Here is a 19,369-nt window from a genome sequence, read left to right on the forward strand (position 1 = left end):
CTTCCTGTTGAGGATAGATTGAAAAAACGTTTAGATAGGCAGGAAATTAAAGCAATAGAACGGTAGTTTGAGGGAATAGAACGGTCACCCTTTTAAGGAGGAGGAGGCAGTAGACACCTGTTGAAACGATAATTACTTCCAGTGAGATCTAAAGCACTGGATCAAAGAATGCTGTGAACTTATCATTATACCCATCTGTAACCTCATTGAACGTTTCACAGCCTGCGCTCTAAAGACAAATCTCTTCCTCCACACAAAACTACAAACACCTAATAATACACACACACCCTTCACTGAAAAATTCAAAATTATCATGGCGACTCATATACCAGCCACGGAGTCCCCATCTGGGGAGGGGGCCATAAATGTCCCCAAGTCGGACTGCTCTTCTGATAACGACCCTAAGTGTCTTGACACCCCCTTCAACTTTTTCTTCATTGACTTCTGCAACAATCGCAGACTAAGATATAATTTTCAATCTGTAGAACAACACCTCTACTTTTTTAAACCTCATCTTCTTTTCCTCACTGAAACACAGGTGTCTGAGGCAACTGAGAGTAACCCCTTTTCTGTTCTCTCCTATTTTCTCTATCCTCATTTTCAATCCAAAGCTCGATGTTGTGTTTATGTGCGCAACATCGCAACTACTCTCGTGACCACGCTCTTGAATCTCCCAAGTTTTCCACCCTCTCGCTACAACAACAGAATCACTCTCAAACTAAATTTATCTCTGTTGTATACCTCTCAGGTAACTGCTCTAAATATAAGAAATTCTTTGACTACTTAACTACCAAAGTGTAGCACATTCTGACTCTCTTATTCCTTTTTTTCACCCCTATTTTCTTTACCTCTCTAATGCAAGAGTTAACCAGTATTCTCAATCATTCATCCCTTTCTCTGGTAAAATCTGGAACTTTCTGCCTCTTTCTGTATTTCACCCACCCTATGTCTTGAATTCTTTCAAGAGGAAGATTCCAAGACGCTTATCCTTCAATTTTCGATACCGGTTTGGACCCTATTCTGGGACCTACATCTCAGTGGGGCATTTTTTTTTTTCTTTTTATTGCCCTTGGCCGGTGTCCTTTGTTTATAAAATATATAGTTATACATAGCATAGTTGGCCATCTTAAGACAACTGAATATGAATAACTTTTTGCTAGCAACACTAAATTTATGCCACATTTCTCTATTGATATATATATATATATATATATATATATATATATATATATATATATATATATATATATATATATATATATATATATATATATATATATATATATATATATATATATATATATATATATATATATATATATATATATATATATATATATATATATATATATAATGACTTCGGTTTTTTGCGGGATATTATAATACTTACGTGAAAATTATATTTAATATTCCTCCATCTTCTTTCCTGCGCCTTTTAGATGCATCATGGAAATTTCTCGGCATAGTTTTTGGAAAGGTGGCAGCTCTATACGCACACCGTGATCCCACCCTAGCCGCGAAATTAGTCTGATCTTACTATATTACCGCTAATACTTCTACTACTATTACTACTACTACTACTACTACCACTATTATTATTATTATTATTATTATTATTATTATTATTATTATTATTATTATTACACGCACATACGTACAAACAATTCTTCCTCACTGCACACGTCGGGCATACACGTTCCATAATGAACAGAAGCATCGGTGAACCTGTCAATGATGGTCTGCGGTTCTTTGTTGGCGTGTCGAAGTGAGGGAGTCAGACGCGGGATGGGAGACAAATGAGTGAGAGATAATGGCTCTCTCTTTTCCTTTGTCTCTTCCTCAATAACTTGTCTGGACAAGACACTTCATTAGCTACGTGTACCAAATGTTCTTTACACATGGTTACAACCTTATAAGTAAATAAATATATAAGTAGGAAATAAATGTAACAGGTACTTAGGCCTGTATGATATGTTATTTACATGCGCTTACAACCTTAAAAATAAGTAAATAAATAAGTAGTAAATAAATGTAACAGGTACTTTGGCACAGTAATTACTGAAAATTTAATTTAAATAATACATGTCATGATAAATGTGAAATAGGAAATGGACACAATATAGAAGCAATGGAAGAGAGAGAGAGAGAGAGAGAGAGAGAGAGAGAGAGAGAGAGAGAGAGAGAGAGAGAGAGAGAGAGAGAGAGAGAGAGAGAGAGAGAGAGAGAGAGGAAAAAAATTGAAGATATAATCATCATGAAGAATTCTCATAAGGGGTGAACGGAAGAAACTCATAAGTCATCCGGTGGTAAATTGTCAGCATAGATCTTAGAAAACAGATCAGCTTTATTTATGTTGTTGGCATAATGATGAAATAAAATGGAAAGCTTAAAAAAAAAAAAGTTTGATGATTTTTTTTTTTTTTTTTTTTGCTCAGCCTTAAATTACTGGAAAATCGAAATCCATAGTTACCCAGGATGTCTGCTAATGTCAAAGTTTTGTGACCTCTGGAATTTAGACTTTTTACTAGAAAAATGTAAGGAGGAAAATCACCTCTCTCTCTCTCTCTCTCTCTCTCTCTCTCTCTCTCTCTCTCTCTCTCTCTCTCTCTCTCTCTATCTATCTATCTATCTATCTATCTATCTATATCTATCTGTCTATTTCTCTATCTATTTATATCCACCTATCTATCTATCTATCTATCTATTTATCTATCTATCTATCAATCCATAAATATACATATATATATATATATATATATATATATATATATATATATATATATATATATATATATATATATATATATATATATATATATATATATGTGTGTGTGTGTGTGTGTGGTTTAGAATAGCGTTTTAGAATAGGCGTAAGAAAGAAAAAATCCATAAGTGCAATCAAAAATTAATCTTAAATGAGTTGCTCGAACACTAATGATACACTGTATTTCTTTTCACATCGGAAATTATATAAACAGAAAATTACAATGATTAATAACTTCATATTAATCTGAGGGGATACAGTTGAATAAAAGAAGAAAATATATAGTAAATACCATTATTAAGGAATTGTGGTATTTTTTGTTGTGAACGTTGATGAATATATTGTGTCAGACAAAACAATGAAAAAAAAAAACATACTGGCATACACACACACACACACACACACACACACACACACACACACACACACACACACACACACACACAGACACACACACTTACGTGAACACCTGACAGTACTTTCCACGCAACTTCTCGTTAGGTGAGGTAGCTGACAGACATTCGTCATAAATTCCAGTGTACATCCAATTGCCAAAGGAAATACCATCACTCGTCTTGCCCCACGCATCCACCACTGAAATGAGAAATGTGTATCGTCTCTGACTGAATGCTGTAAAACAATTTACGTGCATACAATGACATTCTCAGGCATTTCCTCACTTCTTGGTATCAGGCCTCTTAGAGGAGAGAGAACCGAAACTTATTGATTCCGTTACTGAGCATCATAACCTAGCCCCTTAACCACAACCTCCTGAAAGCAGAGCCGATTTATTTTTGTAGGACCATGGCACCCAGACACATCTCGTTTCAAACGTCTGACATGACCAGGTAATCACACCAAGCGGGAGATAATGTCCCATACAAGCGTTCGACAACTCTATGCAAGATTTATAACTAATATAGATAACTACTATTTTTCCTTACTCTACAGACATATCTCTAACGTTCTCTTCACGCTGTCCGTAAACCTCATTCGTATTCTCACCTTACACTTTTCATCTCGGATACATAACGGTAATTTTTCAAAGGTGGTTCATGTTCTGTTCCCGCCACATACACTTCCACTGTAGGGTAGGTGAGAAGACTAGGGATTGAGTCTTCCTCTCTGTAGTGATGTACAAGTTCGCAGAGAAACACCAAAAGGATTAGGTTGCTGTATTTAGGGCCAAGAGTGCAGAGGCAACCAAAGTGGGTATGCCTAGGGTCGCGGGACACCTACTACTACTGGTGCCGGCGCCTGGTGTCAGACGCGGTAAGTCGTGCAAGTTGCCAGTCTCACCCGAGGGAACATTTACTGTGTTCCTAGCTGACGTACATAAATACATTGTGTGTGTACTGGTACATAGAGGGAACATAGTGTCACTTATGTGTATCCACACCTCCCTCCTCTCTTCACGCTCGTAGCGCGGTCTCGAGCGGAGTCTTTTATTTTGAGCCTTTGAGAACGTCGTGGGGATTTAGGGGGATCAGCTAAGGAGGACTGGGTTTCTGCGTCCGAGAAAGGGTCTACGAGGATATGTGGGAGGGAGTCAACAGTGGACGAGGGTATCAGGGTATCGGGCGGAGGAAGCGACGGTTTCGCTAATACACACGGCCGCTGGGGAGACGAACCCTGATGTCCCGGGTTCTGCCATGACCCATCACCACGCCGACATTGCCCCAGCGACGTGAGGGCGGGGTGTGAGTTGTACAGGGCCGTCACTTGGCCTGTACGGGCGGCAGCTCGGCGGTCACAGTCCTCTTGACGTTCCTGTCATTCCTCTGAAAAGGAGTCTGAGTGAGTAGGCAGGCATGAATGCAGTGGATGGCCCAAACTTCACAGGAAGCGTCCTGTGAAGTTTGGGGTATTTCGAAGCTCGAGGAGTCCCCGATCGAAGGCTTCACAGCCGATGTTGCCGGAGGGGGCAGTTTTCTGGATCAAATGTTTCACAGACTTGACCGCCGCCTCAGCTTGACAGTTAGATTAGGGGTAATGTGGCGAAGATATCAAAAAGATATCACATGTTACACGCCCCAACGTTCCAGATAATTCCGGAAGTCCGAACTGGTGCTCTGGTGCGTCTGTGTAGAGGCGGACGGGGACACAAACTTCTTTGAAGTATCGGCAAAACATCCGGATAGTTTGGGTGGTGGTATCACTTACACAAGGCATGACGAGAGGCCACACCGAGAGTCAGTCCGCAATTACCAGGAACGACTTCCCTGCCACAGAGAAGAGGTCTACGGATACTGACTCGAAGGACCTGGTTAGATGGTCGTCCGACATTAGAGGTTCTTGTTGTTGGTTTGGCAGAAGGACCTGGCATGACTAACACTCTTGCACGGCGTTGAAGATATCGGAGTTGATGTCCGGCCAGAAGACAGCCTGCCGTGCCCGTCACTTCGTGGCCTCCACACCATTATGGCTATCATGCAGAGGGCAGAGGAACCACAACTCGCTGGCCGTACAGAACGAGCTCTCTGTCGGCAGAGAGGCTATCCCACAGGTTCCAGTAGAGCAGCACCGAGTTGGGCAGGTGGTGCCGATTGAAGTGGAATCCTAAGATCGCGCACTGTAGGAGGTGAGAGTACGCAGGCTCCTCCCTAACAACGGTCCGAAGTTCTTGTAGGGTCCGATCTGTGTCCTAACGTGAAGAGTTCCCTGTGATGGCGGCACCTACGGTGTTGACGCTAACGAGAGCCCGAAGGTGAGCTGTGGCGTCGGCACAGATGCTTTCGTCCTCAGGTGTGGGGTGGTCAACTGGGGCTCTGGACAACACATCAGGAATACAGAGATGTTTACCAGCACTCCACACGGCTGTGAACAAGTAAAGTGAGAGCTTTTCCTTGAGACGCTGGAGACGGGGGTCCTCTGCAGCGTCTAGGGTATAGTGGTTAAGTATCGGAACCAGGGGCCCATGGTTGGTCATCAGGGTAAAGTGCTACAAACCGATCAGGTATAGTCGACACTTTGACATGGCCCAGACGGCATCGAGGACCTCTAGCTCGATGGTATCATATCGTGTTTCGGCGTCGGTGAAAAAACGTGACCCACATTTAACTAAGCGTCGGCGTTCTCGGCCATGATCCTGGAGCAGAGCGTATCCGACACCGTAGAGGCGTGAGGCGTCTGTCTGCAGGATAGCTGGTAGGACTGGGTCGAATGATGCAAGGACAGGAGAGCTGAGGAGTGCGACCTTGACACTTCGGAAGGCCCCATCATGATCCGTCGTCCAGAAGAATGACCATTTGGGACTCATCAGGAGGCGTAGAACCTGGGCAACAAAAGCGATATCCGGGGTAAATTTATCAGGCTCATAAAGGAACGGAGGTCCGTCAGGTTGGAAGGCGTCTGGAAGTCCCAGATGGCCTTGACCTTATCGGAGACCACACCAATGCCTTCACCTGAGGGGTTACAAACTTATTTTTATTGAGCGTGATACCATGCTTGCGACACCTAATGAGCATCTTCACGCAGTTCTCCATATCCTGGAGTGCCTGGTCAACATGGAGGCAAAAGTCGTCGCCGGTAGCGGCGAATCCCATGGCGCCTCGGCAGTGGAAGAAACGTCCGTATAGGGTGATGAAGGTAATCAGGTACCGGTCCTCCTCCGCGAGCTCCATCTGTCAATAACCACAGAGGGCGTCTGGAATGGTAAAGAAAAAAGCAGACAGGTTGACACTGCAGATGTCATCGAAGGGCGTCGGTGAAAGATCTGTCGGATGGGAGACCTGACTAGTTTGGTGAGGTCGATGGTGATCCTTGATGCTTGACGACGACGACGAGAGGACGATACAGTTCTGACGGTTCGTCGCCAGCAGGTTGGATGATTCCCTGTTGTACCATGGAATCAAATTCCTCCTTTACTTGACTCTGGAAATCGAAAGGAATTTGTCGAGGTGTGTGGATTGCGAAGGGAACAGCGTCCTTCTGCAAATGAATTCTCATGGGCTGGCCCGCCACAGGCCCGAGTGGGGCCGTTTTGAGGTCCTCCTTACCTTAGAGATGAGCGCGTCCTTGAACTCACGGAGGAAGTATTCTCTGCTTGCTGTAGGGGGCGTGCTGGCTGGGAGGGTTGGCTCCTCACATTGGAGAACATGTGTGACTTCCAAAATGAGTTTTGGGAAGTCTGGAGAGATGAGGGCCAACTCTAGACAGTGGTCATATGAAAGAAGCGAGGTTTGAACTCCCTCGTGCACCTGGATCTGGGCAAGGCATGACTTCTTACCCAGGTGGAGAGGAGCGGCAAACGACCCCAACGCAGGTGACATCGGAGAATCATATGCTGTGAAGGTGGTGGATGTAGGCATGGGATGGAGACTGCTTTGGGGGATCTGGAAGAGGTCCAGATGCCGTGTACCACCCACAGTGACGTCCGCAGCTTTGTCAGGTAACATGAGGAGCCGTGAAGTGGCGTCGCCGACCGTGATGCTAACACAGATGAGTTTGAGTGTCTTGGTATGGTGTGGAGTAGCTGAGCGCACACGGCAGCAGTTGTTCTGCCAGGTTGCGACCGTCGAGAGGAGGGGGCAGTCCTATTTGTGACTGAGGAACCTATATGTCAGGCATCTTCCGTCTCCTTTGAACGGCAATATTTGTCGTAGTGGCCACTGCGACCGCAATGACGACACGTAGCATTTTGCGCAGGGCAGTTGGCCGTTTTCGCCAAGTGCACCCGGCGATTGCAGTTACAACAGGTATCGTCGGCAGCAGGATATTGGCCTTCGCGGTGTCGATGGGCACAGGAGGGACAGGGATGACTGGCCGTTTGGCCAGAACGTGTAGCCTGAGCTGTATCTTGCTCCCCTGGCTTGGTGGTATTCTCACGGTGCTTGTTCTTCCTATGAGAGGTAAGGGTACAGAGCTGGCTTGAAGAAAACTGGATGGCGGAGGCAGTGCTGCATGTAGCCTCGTACGAGCGGCAACGTGACACCATGTCCTGCAACGTTGCACTCGCGTCCATGGAAATCAACTCCTCGTCTTTCACGCCCATCAGAAGAATCATTTTAAGTTGGGTGTCGGCATACGCTTGAGAAGTTTCCTGAACAGAGGTCGACTTCTTCCGTGAGGTCCATCATACGACCGTAAGATTCAGAAATAGTATCTACGCCGGAAGGTTTGCAGCAAAAGAGTTAGCGGCGGCGGAAGGCAGGGTTGCGGAGATCTCTGATGTGCTTCTGTAGGCGATCCAAAACGCCCTCTATTTGCAAGTTTGTGTCAGGAGGAATCCCTAGTGTGTGCTCAAGAACACGCTGGACATCCAAGGATAGACAAGTACTTAACTGTGTCAGTTGCTTCTTTCTAATCAACCTCTGAAAGTCAAAGTCGCGAAGTCGCACCATCGTCGTCGCCACATCCTGAAATGCTGGTAACTGGCATCAGCAGAAAGGGGAGGTGGACACTGCGCGAAAGACTTCTGAGGGAGAGAAACAATGGTGGGAGACGAGATCGGAGTCGTCGTCGTAATGATAATGTTTGACATCGTAGGTGTACATGTGACCGATGAGAGCACTCGCGCACGTTGGAGGATTGTAGAAGGTGAGTGGAAGGCTGGTGAGATGGGCAAGAAGCTTGGTGGGCGGGATGGTGGTGGAGGCAGGGGAGGCAGGCCTTGCTCCTGTCAAGCACTGCATCATGTCCACGAACCGTTCGTTGTCCTCTCTTCTGCGTAGTCCCGCATCCTGGCGTTCCTGATGACGTCTCAGCTCGTTGTGTTGTCGCGTCTCCTCCAGGTACCGTATTAGGTAAAGCAGTTCAGCAGTAGGCTGACTGTGTGGGTGCCCGCGATGAGGTGTGAGGTTAGGTGGGGCGGTGACGAGGGGGAGAGTGGGTGAAACGAAGGGGAAGTTGAGGGGGGATGCACCGGCCTGTACCTAAAACGCACCCTGCCCTGCACCGTATTGCTACTCCTATACCTGTGCTGGTGCCTCAGTATGGATGTGTTGTACCTTCTCTGGCTGCTCCTGAAAAGGTTACCCGTTCATGGTGGCAGGGGTGGCAGCAGAAAGTACTCAGGAAAAAAAAAAAAAAAAAAAGGGAATGTGACTCCAGAATAGGGAGAATTGGTTAAGTTTCGGAGTTGTGTGGAGCGCGTGCGTGCGTGTGTGCGTGTGCCTAGCTGAGTAGTCTCGCTGTCAGGTGTACGATGATAACTGCCAGCCGCAGGCGCAATGCAGTGGTAAGCACGCTGCCCGGCGCGCGAGGGGCACAGGCAAGTGTTGCCTGAGGCGTGACGGAAGGGGCAGTGCAGCACGTAGTTCCCGTGAGACAACCAAATCGGTTTTTATGCCAGCGAGTGAGTTATAGGTACTGGAAAAAAAAAAAAAATTGTAGGAACCTCACTGCGCCATGTAGGGTAGGTGAGAAGACCGAGGGTTGAGTCCTCGTTTTTGTATTGATGTACAAGTTCGTAGAGAAACGCCAAGAGGGTTAGGATGGTGAATTAAGGGCCAAGATTATAGAGGTGACCAAGATGGGTATGCCTGGGGTCGCTGGACGTTTGCCACTAATGGTGCTGGCGCCTGGTGTGAGACGCGGTAAATCGTGCAAGTTGCCAGTCTCACCCAAGGGCACATTTACTGTGTTCCTTGCTGACATACATACATACATTGTGTGTATACTGGTATATACAGGGAACATGGTGTCGATTATGTGTAACCACATCCAACATCCTCATCTCTATCAATACAGGTTCCTCTCTGGCAATCTCATCCAACTTACATTCGGCTTCTTCCTCCTTCCTACATTCCTTGTATTAGCACCATACAACATACTTGCGTCAGAATATTGCACCTATAGGCCGCGTCCACACTATGCCTCATGACGTGCAACACGCCGCGTTTTATCATGGATGGAGCGAGCGAAGTGCTGTAGCAGCTTATTATGAGACGCTTGGTTATTTTGAGAGGAAACTATCCGGTCGACCTGAAAATTCATTTTTTTCCTGTATTTTTTCGCTTTTTTTTTAGGGGGCAAATATATGTAACATTTTGATACTTTTTTTTTGTTTGCCTTATGCAATGAGGCGTCTCGTCATGACTATGGTCTGACCATTTTGAATTGAGCGCTGAGGCGTTGTCCTGGCTGGGGATTCCCCCGGCCTCCGGCTCATAAGTGCTGCTGCCACACTTACACCAAGACATACGTCATGTCAGCTATTTCCTACCTCAAAATTAAATGGTGTATATATGGATTGTGATGCTCAAGAAAAGGCAAGTTAGTCTAATATATATATATATATATATATATATATATATATATATATATATATATATATATATATATATATATATATATATATATATATATATATATATATATATTTGCAGTTTTTCTCTTTTTTTCTTTTTTTTTTGCAAACACCACAATACTTGGCAACATTTCATGTCTATGGACCACCAGGTGAGGTCACACCGTCAGAGTGACCGTCTTAACTTATGGTCACTTCCTCCCGCCCCGTCAGCCAGGATGGAAGGTACTCCTCCCGCTCTCTCTCTCTCTCTCTCTCTCTCTCTCTCTCTCTCTCTCTCTCTCTCTCTCTCTCTCTCTCGTCATCTCCACAGCCGAGAAAAAGAGTTTACTTATTCAGTAAATAAGTATTTTCTGAAAGAAAAGGTTAATAGAGGGTTATTACTTGATCCCTCAAGAACTGTTGCCCGAAGAGCGAAAGCCACCAACGTGCCTTGACTTTTTTTTATATCGATGATGGTGTGGAAAAAAGGTCGTAACTAAAGAATAAAAATGACATCATAGTTTAAGGGAAATATCATATCTTAAAGAATCACATTTAAACGAAATTCTCAATGGAGAGAGAGAGAGAGAGAGAGAGAGAGAGAGAGAGAGAGAGAGAGAGAGAGAGAGAGAGAGAGAGAGAGAGAGAGAGAGAGAGGGGGGGGGGAATTTTGACTAACAGGCAGTTTTTTTCTAATGAACCTAATGATTCTAATGATTCATAAGTGTAGATCTCTGAAAGAAAGAAATTTGCATTAAATGTAGACTGTATATATATATATATATAGAGAGAGAGAGAGAGAGAGAGAGAGAGAGAGAGAGAGAGAGAGAGAGAGAGAGAGAGAGAGAGAGAGAGAGAGAGAGAGAGAGAGAGAGAGAGAGAGAGAGAGAGAGAGCTGGTGTGTGGGGAGCGAGGTTATTAGCGAAACATAGGCTCTAATGTACAAGGAATCCCCAAAAAGGACAACTCCCAAACGCTCAATCCAAATTGGTCAGACTAGAGAGAGAGAGAGAGAGAGAGAGAGAGAGAGAGAGAGAGAGAGAGAGAGAGAGAGAGAGAGAGAGAGAGAGAGTTAGAGCGTGCTGGTGGTGGGTCGGTCTTGGATGGTTAATAATCAACGGTTCTGTGACACGTGCGCTTGTGTAAGCGAGCATATAGTGGTGTAATGTGGTACAATATGTGCTAGTAAAGTTACGCATTGATAAGTGGCTTCATTGTGGTGAAATGTTAGAAAATATTGGTGTTTGTATATGACCCGCAGTGACCAGAGCGGTCTGACCTCCAACGTTGCCATTTCTCCTATCTCTTCTTTCATCTTCCCGCTTTTCCTTCTTTTATCTTAATCCCCGCTTAGCGTAGTGAACTCCTGAAAAAGGGAGTCTGTGGGGATACTGATCAAATGAATTGTACTGTGTGACCCTGTATCAGTTTTCATGTGAAGAGTGTTATGTTAATCTCCATGCGAGCCCCAGCATTCACCTCCCCACATTCTTCAGAATTCTCTAGAGAATTGATTATTTCTTCCCGCCAACCCTTTCCTTCCCTCCCTCATGCCTATGCAAACATACTTCCTCATCGCCAGGCTTCACTTGCCTGGTTATGTGCCGAAGAACTATTGTGCGGTGTGTGGTAAGGCAACTTCCAGAGATGCAGCATTCATCAGCTGTGCAGAAGATGGATGCTTTAACCTATGTCACACCACACTTATGCGAGGCATACAGGTGTGAAGACGCACATCTTTTGCGACCCTAGGCACGCATCGATAACCCAGTGACTCAAGTTGGTGAGATGCTAGACCCCCCCCTCCCACCCATTCCACGACGGCAGAGAACAGCTGGCTGACCTCGAAAAAGGTGAGCTCGTTTCTCTCGAGAAGCTCACGGAAGAATCTTCTCGAAATAACTCTGTTATCAGGTCCCTACAGGAAGATAGGGACTTTATAATAAAACACAGGGAGGTGTTTCAGGCAGCACTCAAAGTTGCTGACAGAATGAGAGCTTCCAAGCAGCGTGAGACAGCGATGACCGCGTGTACTCAGACTGTAAGTGCCCTCCCAGACATCATCGACGAACACTTGGAGTAAGTTCATCAGAGTTCTGAGTACTGGGGGACCTGGTGGGATTCTGATAAGCCCAAACAGCTGAGGTTCACTGCCTGGCCCAACACACCCACATGACCCACCTGCCACTACCACCACAGCAGCCATCACTTCCTCTACCATAGTTACCACCGGGACCAATACCAAGCGCAATCCAGACAACCTACCTGCAGTAGCCACCACCACAACCACTGCGACACAAAGGAGATTAGTGTCACCAGGGCGGGTGAAGCGAGCAGGCAGAACCGCGGTATTGGTCACTCCATGAGCACCAGGTCGATGCCTCGTCCCCAGGTCCCCGGGTCACCCAAAGTGCCCCCACAAACGTTAACAATGGAGGAAACAGAAGGAAAAGGGAAACAAAAAGAAATCCCCCCAGTCACAGCAAGTCAACGAAAGTCGGCCCCACACGAGTCACCTGTACGCCAGTTCACGACCGAGGTAGCTTCTGGTGATAGTTTGCGAGTACTGCACACTGTACTAGGAAACATATAAGCTTCTTCTACTTCTAGTAATGTAGAGGTGGTGGCCAAGCAAACAAGATTGTAGAGAACTGCTGCCAAATATTAATATAAAACTGTGCAGTATAAATAATGAAGTGAGTCGCCAGGAGCCGCACATCCTACTCCAAAGCTGGTTGGACGAGGACTACTTATGCTGGGGTGGTTGCTGGGCCGACTAAGGTCACGCCCGGGACTGGCGTTCCGGAGACTAAGGAATGAGGGTTGACCTCACTCCCATATGGTGATAAGTAGGGCGGCCAGAGACTTGGCCTCAGGTCTCATGGAATAGGAGAACGGAATGCAGAGGTGGGCAAAGTGTCCCACCACAACACGACGAGGCTACTCCGCTGCGGTTTGAATATCACACACTGCTGACCTGCGACAGGAGCGCCTGATGAGATAGATACTGGCAGAGAGCACATACTCATCACCTCCGCTCCTCCCAGCACCACCTCATGCAAGCTCGCCCAAGCACAGGCCGCAGCTACTGCCGCATCCTCTGTCACTCCTCCCCACTTCTGTCACATTGAGTCAGAGCCACGGCTGGCTGTGGGATCAGCATCCACGCCAGTGTCACGAGCCGGACTCACCTTACCTCACGCCTACCCAATACCTGACCCTCACCCCTTCCCTCCCACTAAAATGGTGCGTTCATGGGTAAAGCGCGCACGCTACTAACTGAAGGTCCTCTCATCCAATGTTCGTGGTCTCCGAATGAACATCGGGAATTTAACCCACAATATGTGCTACAATACAACACAGATATTGTGGTAGTGGCGGAAAGTTGGCTCAACAGTGAGGTGGAGCCGACGTTTGGCAAAATACGTGGCTACACACGCTGGGCTAGAAGGGATCGGGAGGAACAAGGAGGTGGAGTGGCTGTCTGTTTCAAGAAGTGACTACAAGCCCAGTTTCTCGACGTGGACACCCCCCTCCCCAGATGAAGGCCATGTTCTTCTGGATTGCACTAGCTGACTTCTCAGCCCTCCTGCCCTGCGTCATGTACCGGCCACCACGGCAGGGGTGGCAGGGACACTAAACACTATCATCTCTGACCCCCAGGAACTCGTGGGCAACTCTAACAACCATGCAGTCTTGACCCAGGATTATGTGGAGGGGTGGCCCGGGATGAGGCCACAACCTGCACTATCTGGATCTGGGACAAGGCGGACTGGGCTTCCTTGCACCATGACCTGCGACACACAACGTGGACAACTCTGTTTCAGGGTGGGGCGGAGAGTCAGCCAAGTACCCTCACATCCCGCCACCTGACCCCTAGAAACGCCACGTGCCACATCGGTAATACACCGCCAGACCCACGGACAAACCCTGGTTTGGCTACCAGTGTTGCGTTGCATCAGAGGCCAAATATGTGGCGTGGCTCCGCTACAGACGGATCCCAACTGGGCGCAACAAGGAGCTACACCGAGCGGCCTGCAAGAGGATGGTAGCGAGCAGCAAATGGGCCATGTAGAAGTGGGAGGATGATCTAAGAAGATAGCTTCGTGGCCCAGGAGTGGAAAACAAGACTTGGTAGTCCCTTGTTAACGAAAAGTAAGGGTAAACCGTCAAGACGCTATCCCTCCTCTTACCAGGTAGGATGGAATGATGGCCACCAGCAGCAAGAAAGCCCATCTGCTCTCTGTCCTCTTCATCGAAAAAATGAGGGTGGATGATCCATAGCGGTCGCCGCATCGCCTGGACCAGCAGTGTGTGAGAACTGTTATCATGGTGGAGGTGACACACATGGAGGTGGAGCCTCTGCCGTGTGGTATGTACACCAAGCCACTGGCCCTGATGGTATCAGCCCGCATTTCTTGAAACAATGCGTCAGTGAGCTGTTAGTCAACCTCACCTCTATCTTCTCTGCCTGTTTGTGGGAAAACATCTGGCATTCAGTATGGAAAGAGGCTCGAGTGGTCCTAGTCCACGAGAAGAGCACCAGGTCTGACTCCAGAAACTACAGACCCATTTCTCTGTTATCAGTGGTGGGGAAAGTGTTCGAGAGTCATGGCTGATGTGGTCTGTCGCCACCTCAGCGACAACTGCCTCCTCTCGGACCAACAGTTTGGGTTCAGACCTAGCTGGTCCGCGTCCGACCTGTTGATGCTTCTCACCAGAGACTGGTAGGACACCCTCGATGATGCCCTGGATATAACCGGAGCCTTTGACAAGATGTGGCATCAAGATCTATTGGAAAAACCTCCGTCCAAGGTGACCTCTTAAAGCTCTTGGGGAACTACCACCAAGGAAGGAATCTCCAGGTCGCAGCTATTAACGAGGAAACATCTGAGTCACTCTCAGTAGAGGCATCAGCCCCACAGGCCTCAGTGATGGGACCAGTTCTCTGGAACATATACGCTGACGATCTCCTCTGTCAGCTGCCAGCAGTTTCAGCCTATGGCGATGACTGCACCCTCTCCCACACCTACCCTCAAATTGAAAGTGGCCAGGCGGCTAATGAGATCATTCATCAGCTAAGGATGATACAAGAGTGGGCAAGACACTGGTAGGTGACCTTTGCCCCAGAGAAGACCCCAGCAATGGTGATGATACCCTCTCCCATTGATGGGCCATTTTTTTTTTTTAATGTAGCAGGGACACTTGCAAAGGACAACAAAAATACAATAAAAGAAAAAAAAAAGCTTACTGAGATGCCAGTCCCAGAAAAGGATCCAAAATGGTAGTCAAAAATTGAAGGATAAGTGTCTTAAAACCTCCCTCTTGAAGGAATTCAAGTCATACGAAGGTGGAAATACAAAAGCAGGCAGGGAGTTCCAGAGTTTATCAGAGAAAGGGATGAATGATTGAGAATATTGGTTAACTCTTGCATTAGAGAGGTGGACAGAATAGGGATGAGAGAAAGAAGAGTCTTGTGCAGCGAGGCTGCGGGAGGAGGGGAGGCATGCAGTTAACAAGATCAGAAGAGCAGTTAGCATGAAAATAGCGGTAGAAGACAGCTAGAGATGCAACATTGCGGCGATGAGAGAGAGGCTGAAGACAGTCAGTTAGAGGAGAGGAGTCGATGAGACGAAAAGCTTTTGATTCCACCCTGTCTAGAAGAGCGGTATGAGTAGAAACCCCCTCCCCCAGACATGTACTCCATACATGGACGGATAAGACCCTTGTACAGAGTTAGCAGCTGGGGATGAGAAAAACTGGCGGAGACGTCTCAGAGCGCCTAACTTCATAGAAGCTGTTTTAGCTAGAGATGAGATGTGAAGTTTCCAGTTCAGATTATAAGTAAAGGACAGACCGAGGATGTTCAGTGAAGAAGAGGAGGACAGTTGAGTGTCATTGAGGAAGAGGGGATAATTGTCTGGAAGGTTGTGTCAAGGTGATAGATTGAGTGCTTGAGTTTTTGAAGCACTGAAGAATACCAGGTTTGCTCTGCCCCAAATTAGAAATTTTAGAAAGATCAGAAGTCAGAAGAAGAAAAGTATTTTTAGCGCGAATAGTGATGTATATTAGGAAGTTTATATATATATATATATATATATATATATATATATATATATATATATATATATATATATATATATATATATATATATATATATATATATATATATATATATATATATATATATATATATATATATATATATATATATATATATATATATATATATATATATATATATATATATATATATATATATATATATATATATATATATGTTACGGCCATTTTGGAAAATTGGTCGTTTTACAAAATTGCCGGTCATTATGCAAAAAGACCAAATTCGTGGTCACATTGCAAAATGACCTAAATTTCTCAACATTTTGCAAAACGACCAAGATTTTGGTCAGTTTACAAAATTATCGTTGGTCAGTTTGCAAAACGACCAAGATTTTGGTCAGTTTACAAAATTATCGTTGGTCAGTTTACAAAATGTCCATACAGCAAGCAGGCAGATGAAAAAAAAAAGCGAGGGAATGATAAAACGTAGTGAACATAACTAATTTTATTGTGTGTCGACCTTGTTGGAGCAAGAGGCACTGCATTTGCATCTGCTGTTGCATAATACAGAGTTTTTTAAACACTTGCAGCATCTGGTCATACATGACTTAGTGCAAGAGCATTTAGCGAATCCCTGACCTTGTCCCATTGATTCTGCAATTGCTACTTCCCGCAGACTTACTTCCCGCTCCTGTACAACATCATCAAGAGAAAGGAATTTTTCTAGACATGGAGTAAATTGGTTGCGAGTGTACACTTGTTTAAGCAGGCCGTGTTTTGTACCAAGCTTATATGTGCCATTGTCCAATGCCTGAAAAACAACTGCCTTCACATTAGGAAACTCTGCACGTCCGCGGTCAACTAATGGAACAGGAACCATCACAGTTTCCCCTACCTTGGCTGGTTGAAATCTCTTCACAGAATTATCGATCATTTTTTGGGCTTGTTTCTGTTGTTCTATGTTGGACTTCATTTGTTCAGTATGAATACTCTGACTCCGACTGCAGATGGAACAAAGCACAGACTCATCAGCATCGTTATTCCTCATAGAACACGGAGTATTAGAGTGACATGGGTTCTCACACACATTGCACACATTTAAACCAAAATATCTTTTGCCACAGGAGATGCAGTTAATGACAGCAGATGCTTCTTCTTGCTTTTCAACACCTGTCTCTTCCTCCTCTGTGTTTATTTTGTAAACTGACCAAAATCTTGGTCGTTTTGCAAAATGTTGAGAAATTTAGGTCATTTTGCAATGTGACCACGAATTTGGTCTTTTTGCATAATGACCGGCAATTTTGTAAAACGACCAATTTTCCAAAATGGCCGTAACATATATATATATATATATATATATATATATATATATATATATATATATATATATATATATATATATATATATATATATATTGTTACAACCACAATTCTCAGCCCCTTCACCAAGCTGCTGCACCTGGACCAGCTTCTCTGAGCCACCTCTTACGTGGACTCAGTGCAGGGCTCACAGACAGGTGTACAGGATCCCTTGTGACTCCTACACAATATTTACAACAGTTGTAACAACAGTTACAACAATATTTACAACTTCAGGTCATTACTAATTTGAGGTCGCCAGACTGTTTTACCGACCCACAGACAAGGGAAATACTCCAGACAATATACTCCTTCCCGGGTGTGACACCACCAAGCCTGCGTCTTAGTGTCAGAGCAACTGTCACTGGCACAACACTATTACACCTCATTCCTCCCTCTGGCCCTTCGATGACACTGGTATCGCCACAGCGAGATGATGGCTGCCCGTTTCCAGGACGCAACACAGCCGTCCCCGCACACAGAGCCAAACACATGTGGCCATCACAAAACAAACCCCACCTTCAACATGAGCACGGCCAACGTGCCACTGGGCCAGCCTCACTGGTTCCACCAACTGCTCTCGTGTGCAAACACTTCTCATCAGACCTGATACCTTGTCGCTTCGTGGAAAACGACACCCATCATCACAGATTCCACTGCTCGGGCCCAGCACCTGACAGTTACTAACAGTTTGGCCAACAGCAGCCCCCAGTAACACTGAGGGTGCACAACAGACACACACTATCACCATCAACTTTACATAGCACTGCCTCTCGACGCGGCGCTGTAACGTTCGCATCAAATACATCATAACTTGCCCCAAAAGGAGGAATCAGACGAGCAAAATCAATTATCCCCACACCAGGGGAAATGGCACCGGCCATGACACAACTGAGAAAGGCCCCAGACAAGAGACTATCAGGCTTGCCAGCATGACCCGCGCAGTTACACTCAACAAACGTGGTCACACCAGACTATCAAACCCGCGCTAAACGCTCCCGAATCATCCCGACTCGTAAACGACTAAGCGCCGTGCCGCTGCGTGCTTTTAACACCCATACCAGCTTAACTGCGGATGGCACATCAGAGTGGAGCTCCAAACCTCTGTCTTCCTCTCTCCGCCGGCAATTCACAATAGTGTTGCTCTCAATGCACGCTGCCCGACCCCCTGGTTCCTTGCCATCCACTTCTGCCTTGGCAAGTAGTGGGGCAGCACATACATAAGGGACAGAGCCCTCCTTAACTACAATGACACTTGTTGCAGCAGCTGCCAACATGGGTGGCTGACTACATAGCAAACACCCACCGTGTCTGGTCCTAGCAGGGGAGCAGCCTGCCCTCGGCAGTGACCTCTGACACACCAGACGCAACTAGCTGGGTCCCGGACTGAGTACTAGCGCTCACAGCCTCAAAACCAGGTGACAACTCCGCATGAGTGCCACCTACAAGAGGCTTCAAAGGGTGAGGCAGGCCATCAAACAAACAACCCAAATCCATCACTCTAGCCTCACCCTTGGCAACACTATCCACAAAGTCATGGCACCTTACGCCGGGATGCTTGCCTCGCCTTACAGGCGAGTAGCAACTAAGTCAACACTCTTAACAGCCTCCGCATCTGGGACGGCGTTCGCGGACGGGAGCTGCACCCAGACTCTCCCACCTGCCAAGTCATTTCCCGGAAGGAAATCAACATAGGACACTGGCAGGTCCTCCGCTAGTGCCATCGGCGCCTCCGCGGTCACTAGCGGGCATAACAGCCTAATTTCCACCGTGGCGAAACTCTGCATGGCGCCAATTTAACGGCACTACACAGGCTGATCGCTAGCAACTCGCCTCCCAGTCACATTCCGGCAAAGTGACTGTTGTGCCGCTGTGTCCTAACAAAACAGTGACAGGATACGTAATCTCACCAATCTCAACTGTGTCCTGACACAAAAATGGACGGGACCAG

General features: G+C 46.2%; 1 protein-coding gene across 3 annotated transcripts in view; it reads right to left on the minus strand.

Moving 5' to 3' along the window:
- Positions 1-19,369, minus strand: part of LOC135091511 (nose resistant to fluoxetine protein 6-like) — a 144,512-nt gene that overhangs the window by 67,035 nt on the left and 58,108 nt on the right. For all 3 annotated transcript variants that reach the window (XM_063989219.1, XM_063989220.1, XM_063989222.1), the window contains 2 exons: positions 3,226-3,358; positions 1,659-1,851 (listed from right to left, as the gene is read on the minus strand). In XM_063989219.1, the coding sequence (XP_063845289.1) occupies positions 1,659-1,851; positions 3,226-3,358 (326 nt within the window). The remainder of the gene's footprint in view (positions 1-1,658; positions 1,852-3,225; positions 3,359-19,369) is intronic.

This window comes from Scylla paramamosain, chromosome 37 (assembly GCF_035594125.1).
Source record: "Scylla paramamosain isolate STU-SP2022 chromosome 37, ASM3559412v1, whole genome shotgun sequence".
NCBI lineage: Eukaryota > Metazoa > Arthropoda > Malacostraca > Decapoda > Portunidae > Scylla > Scylla paramamosain.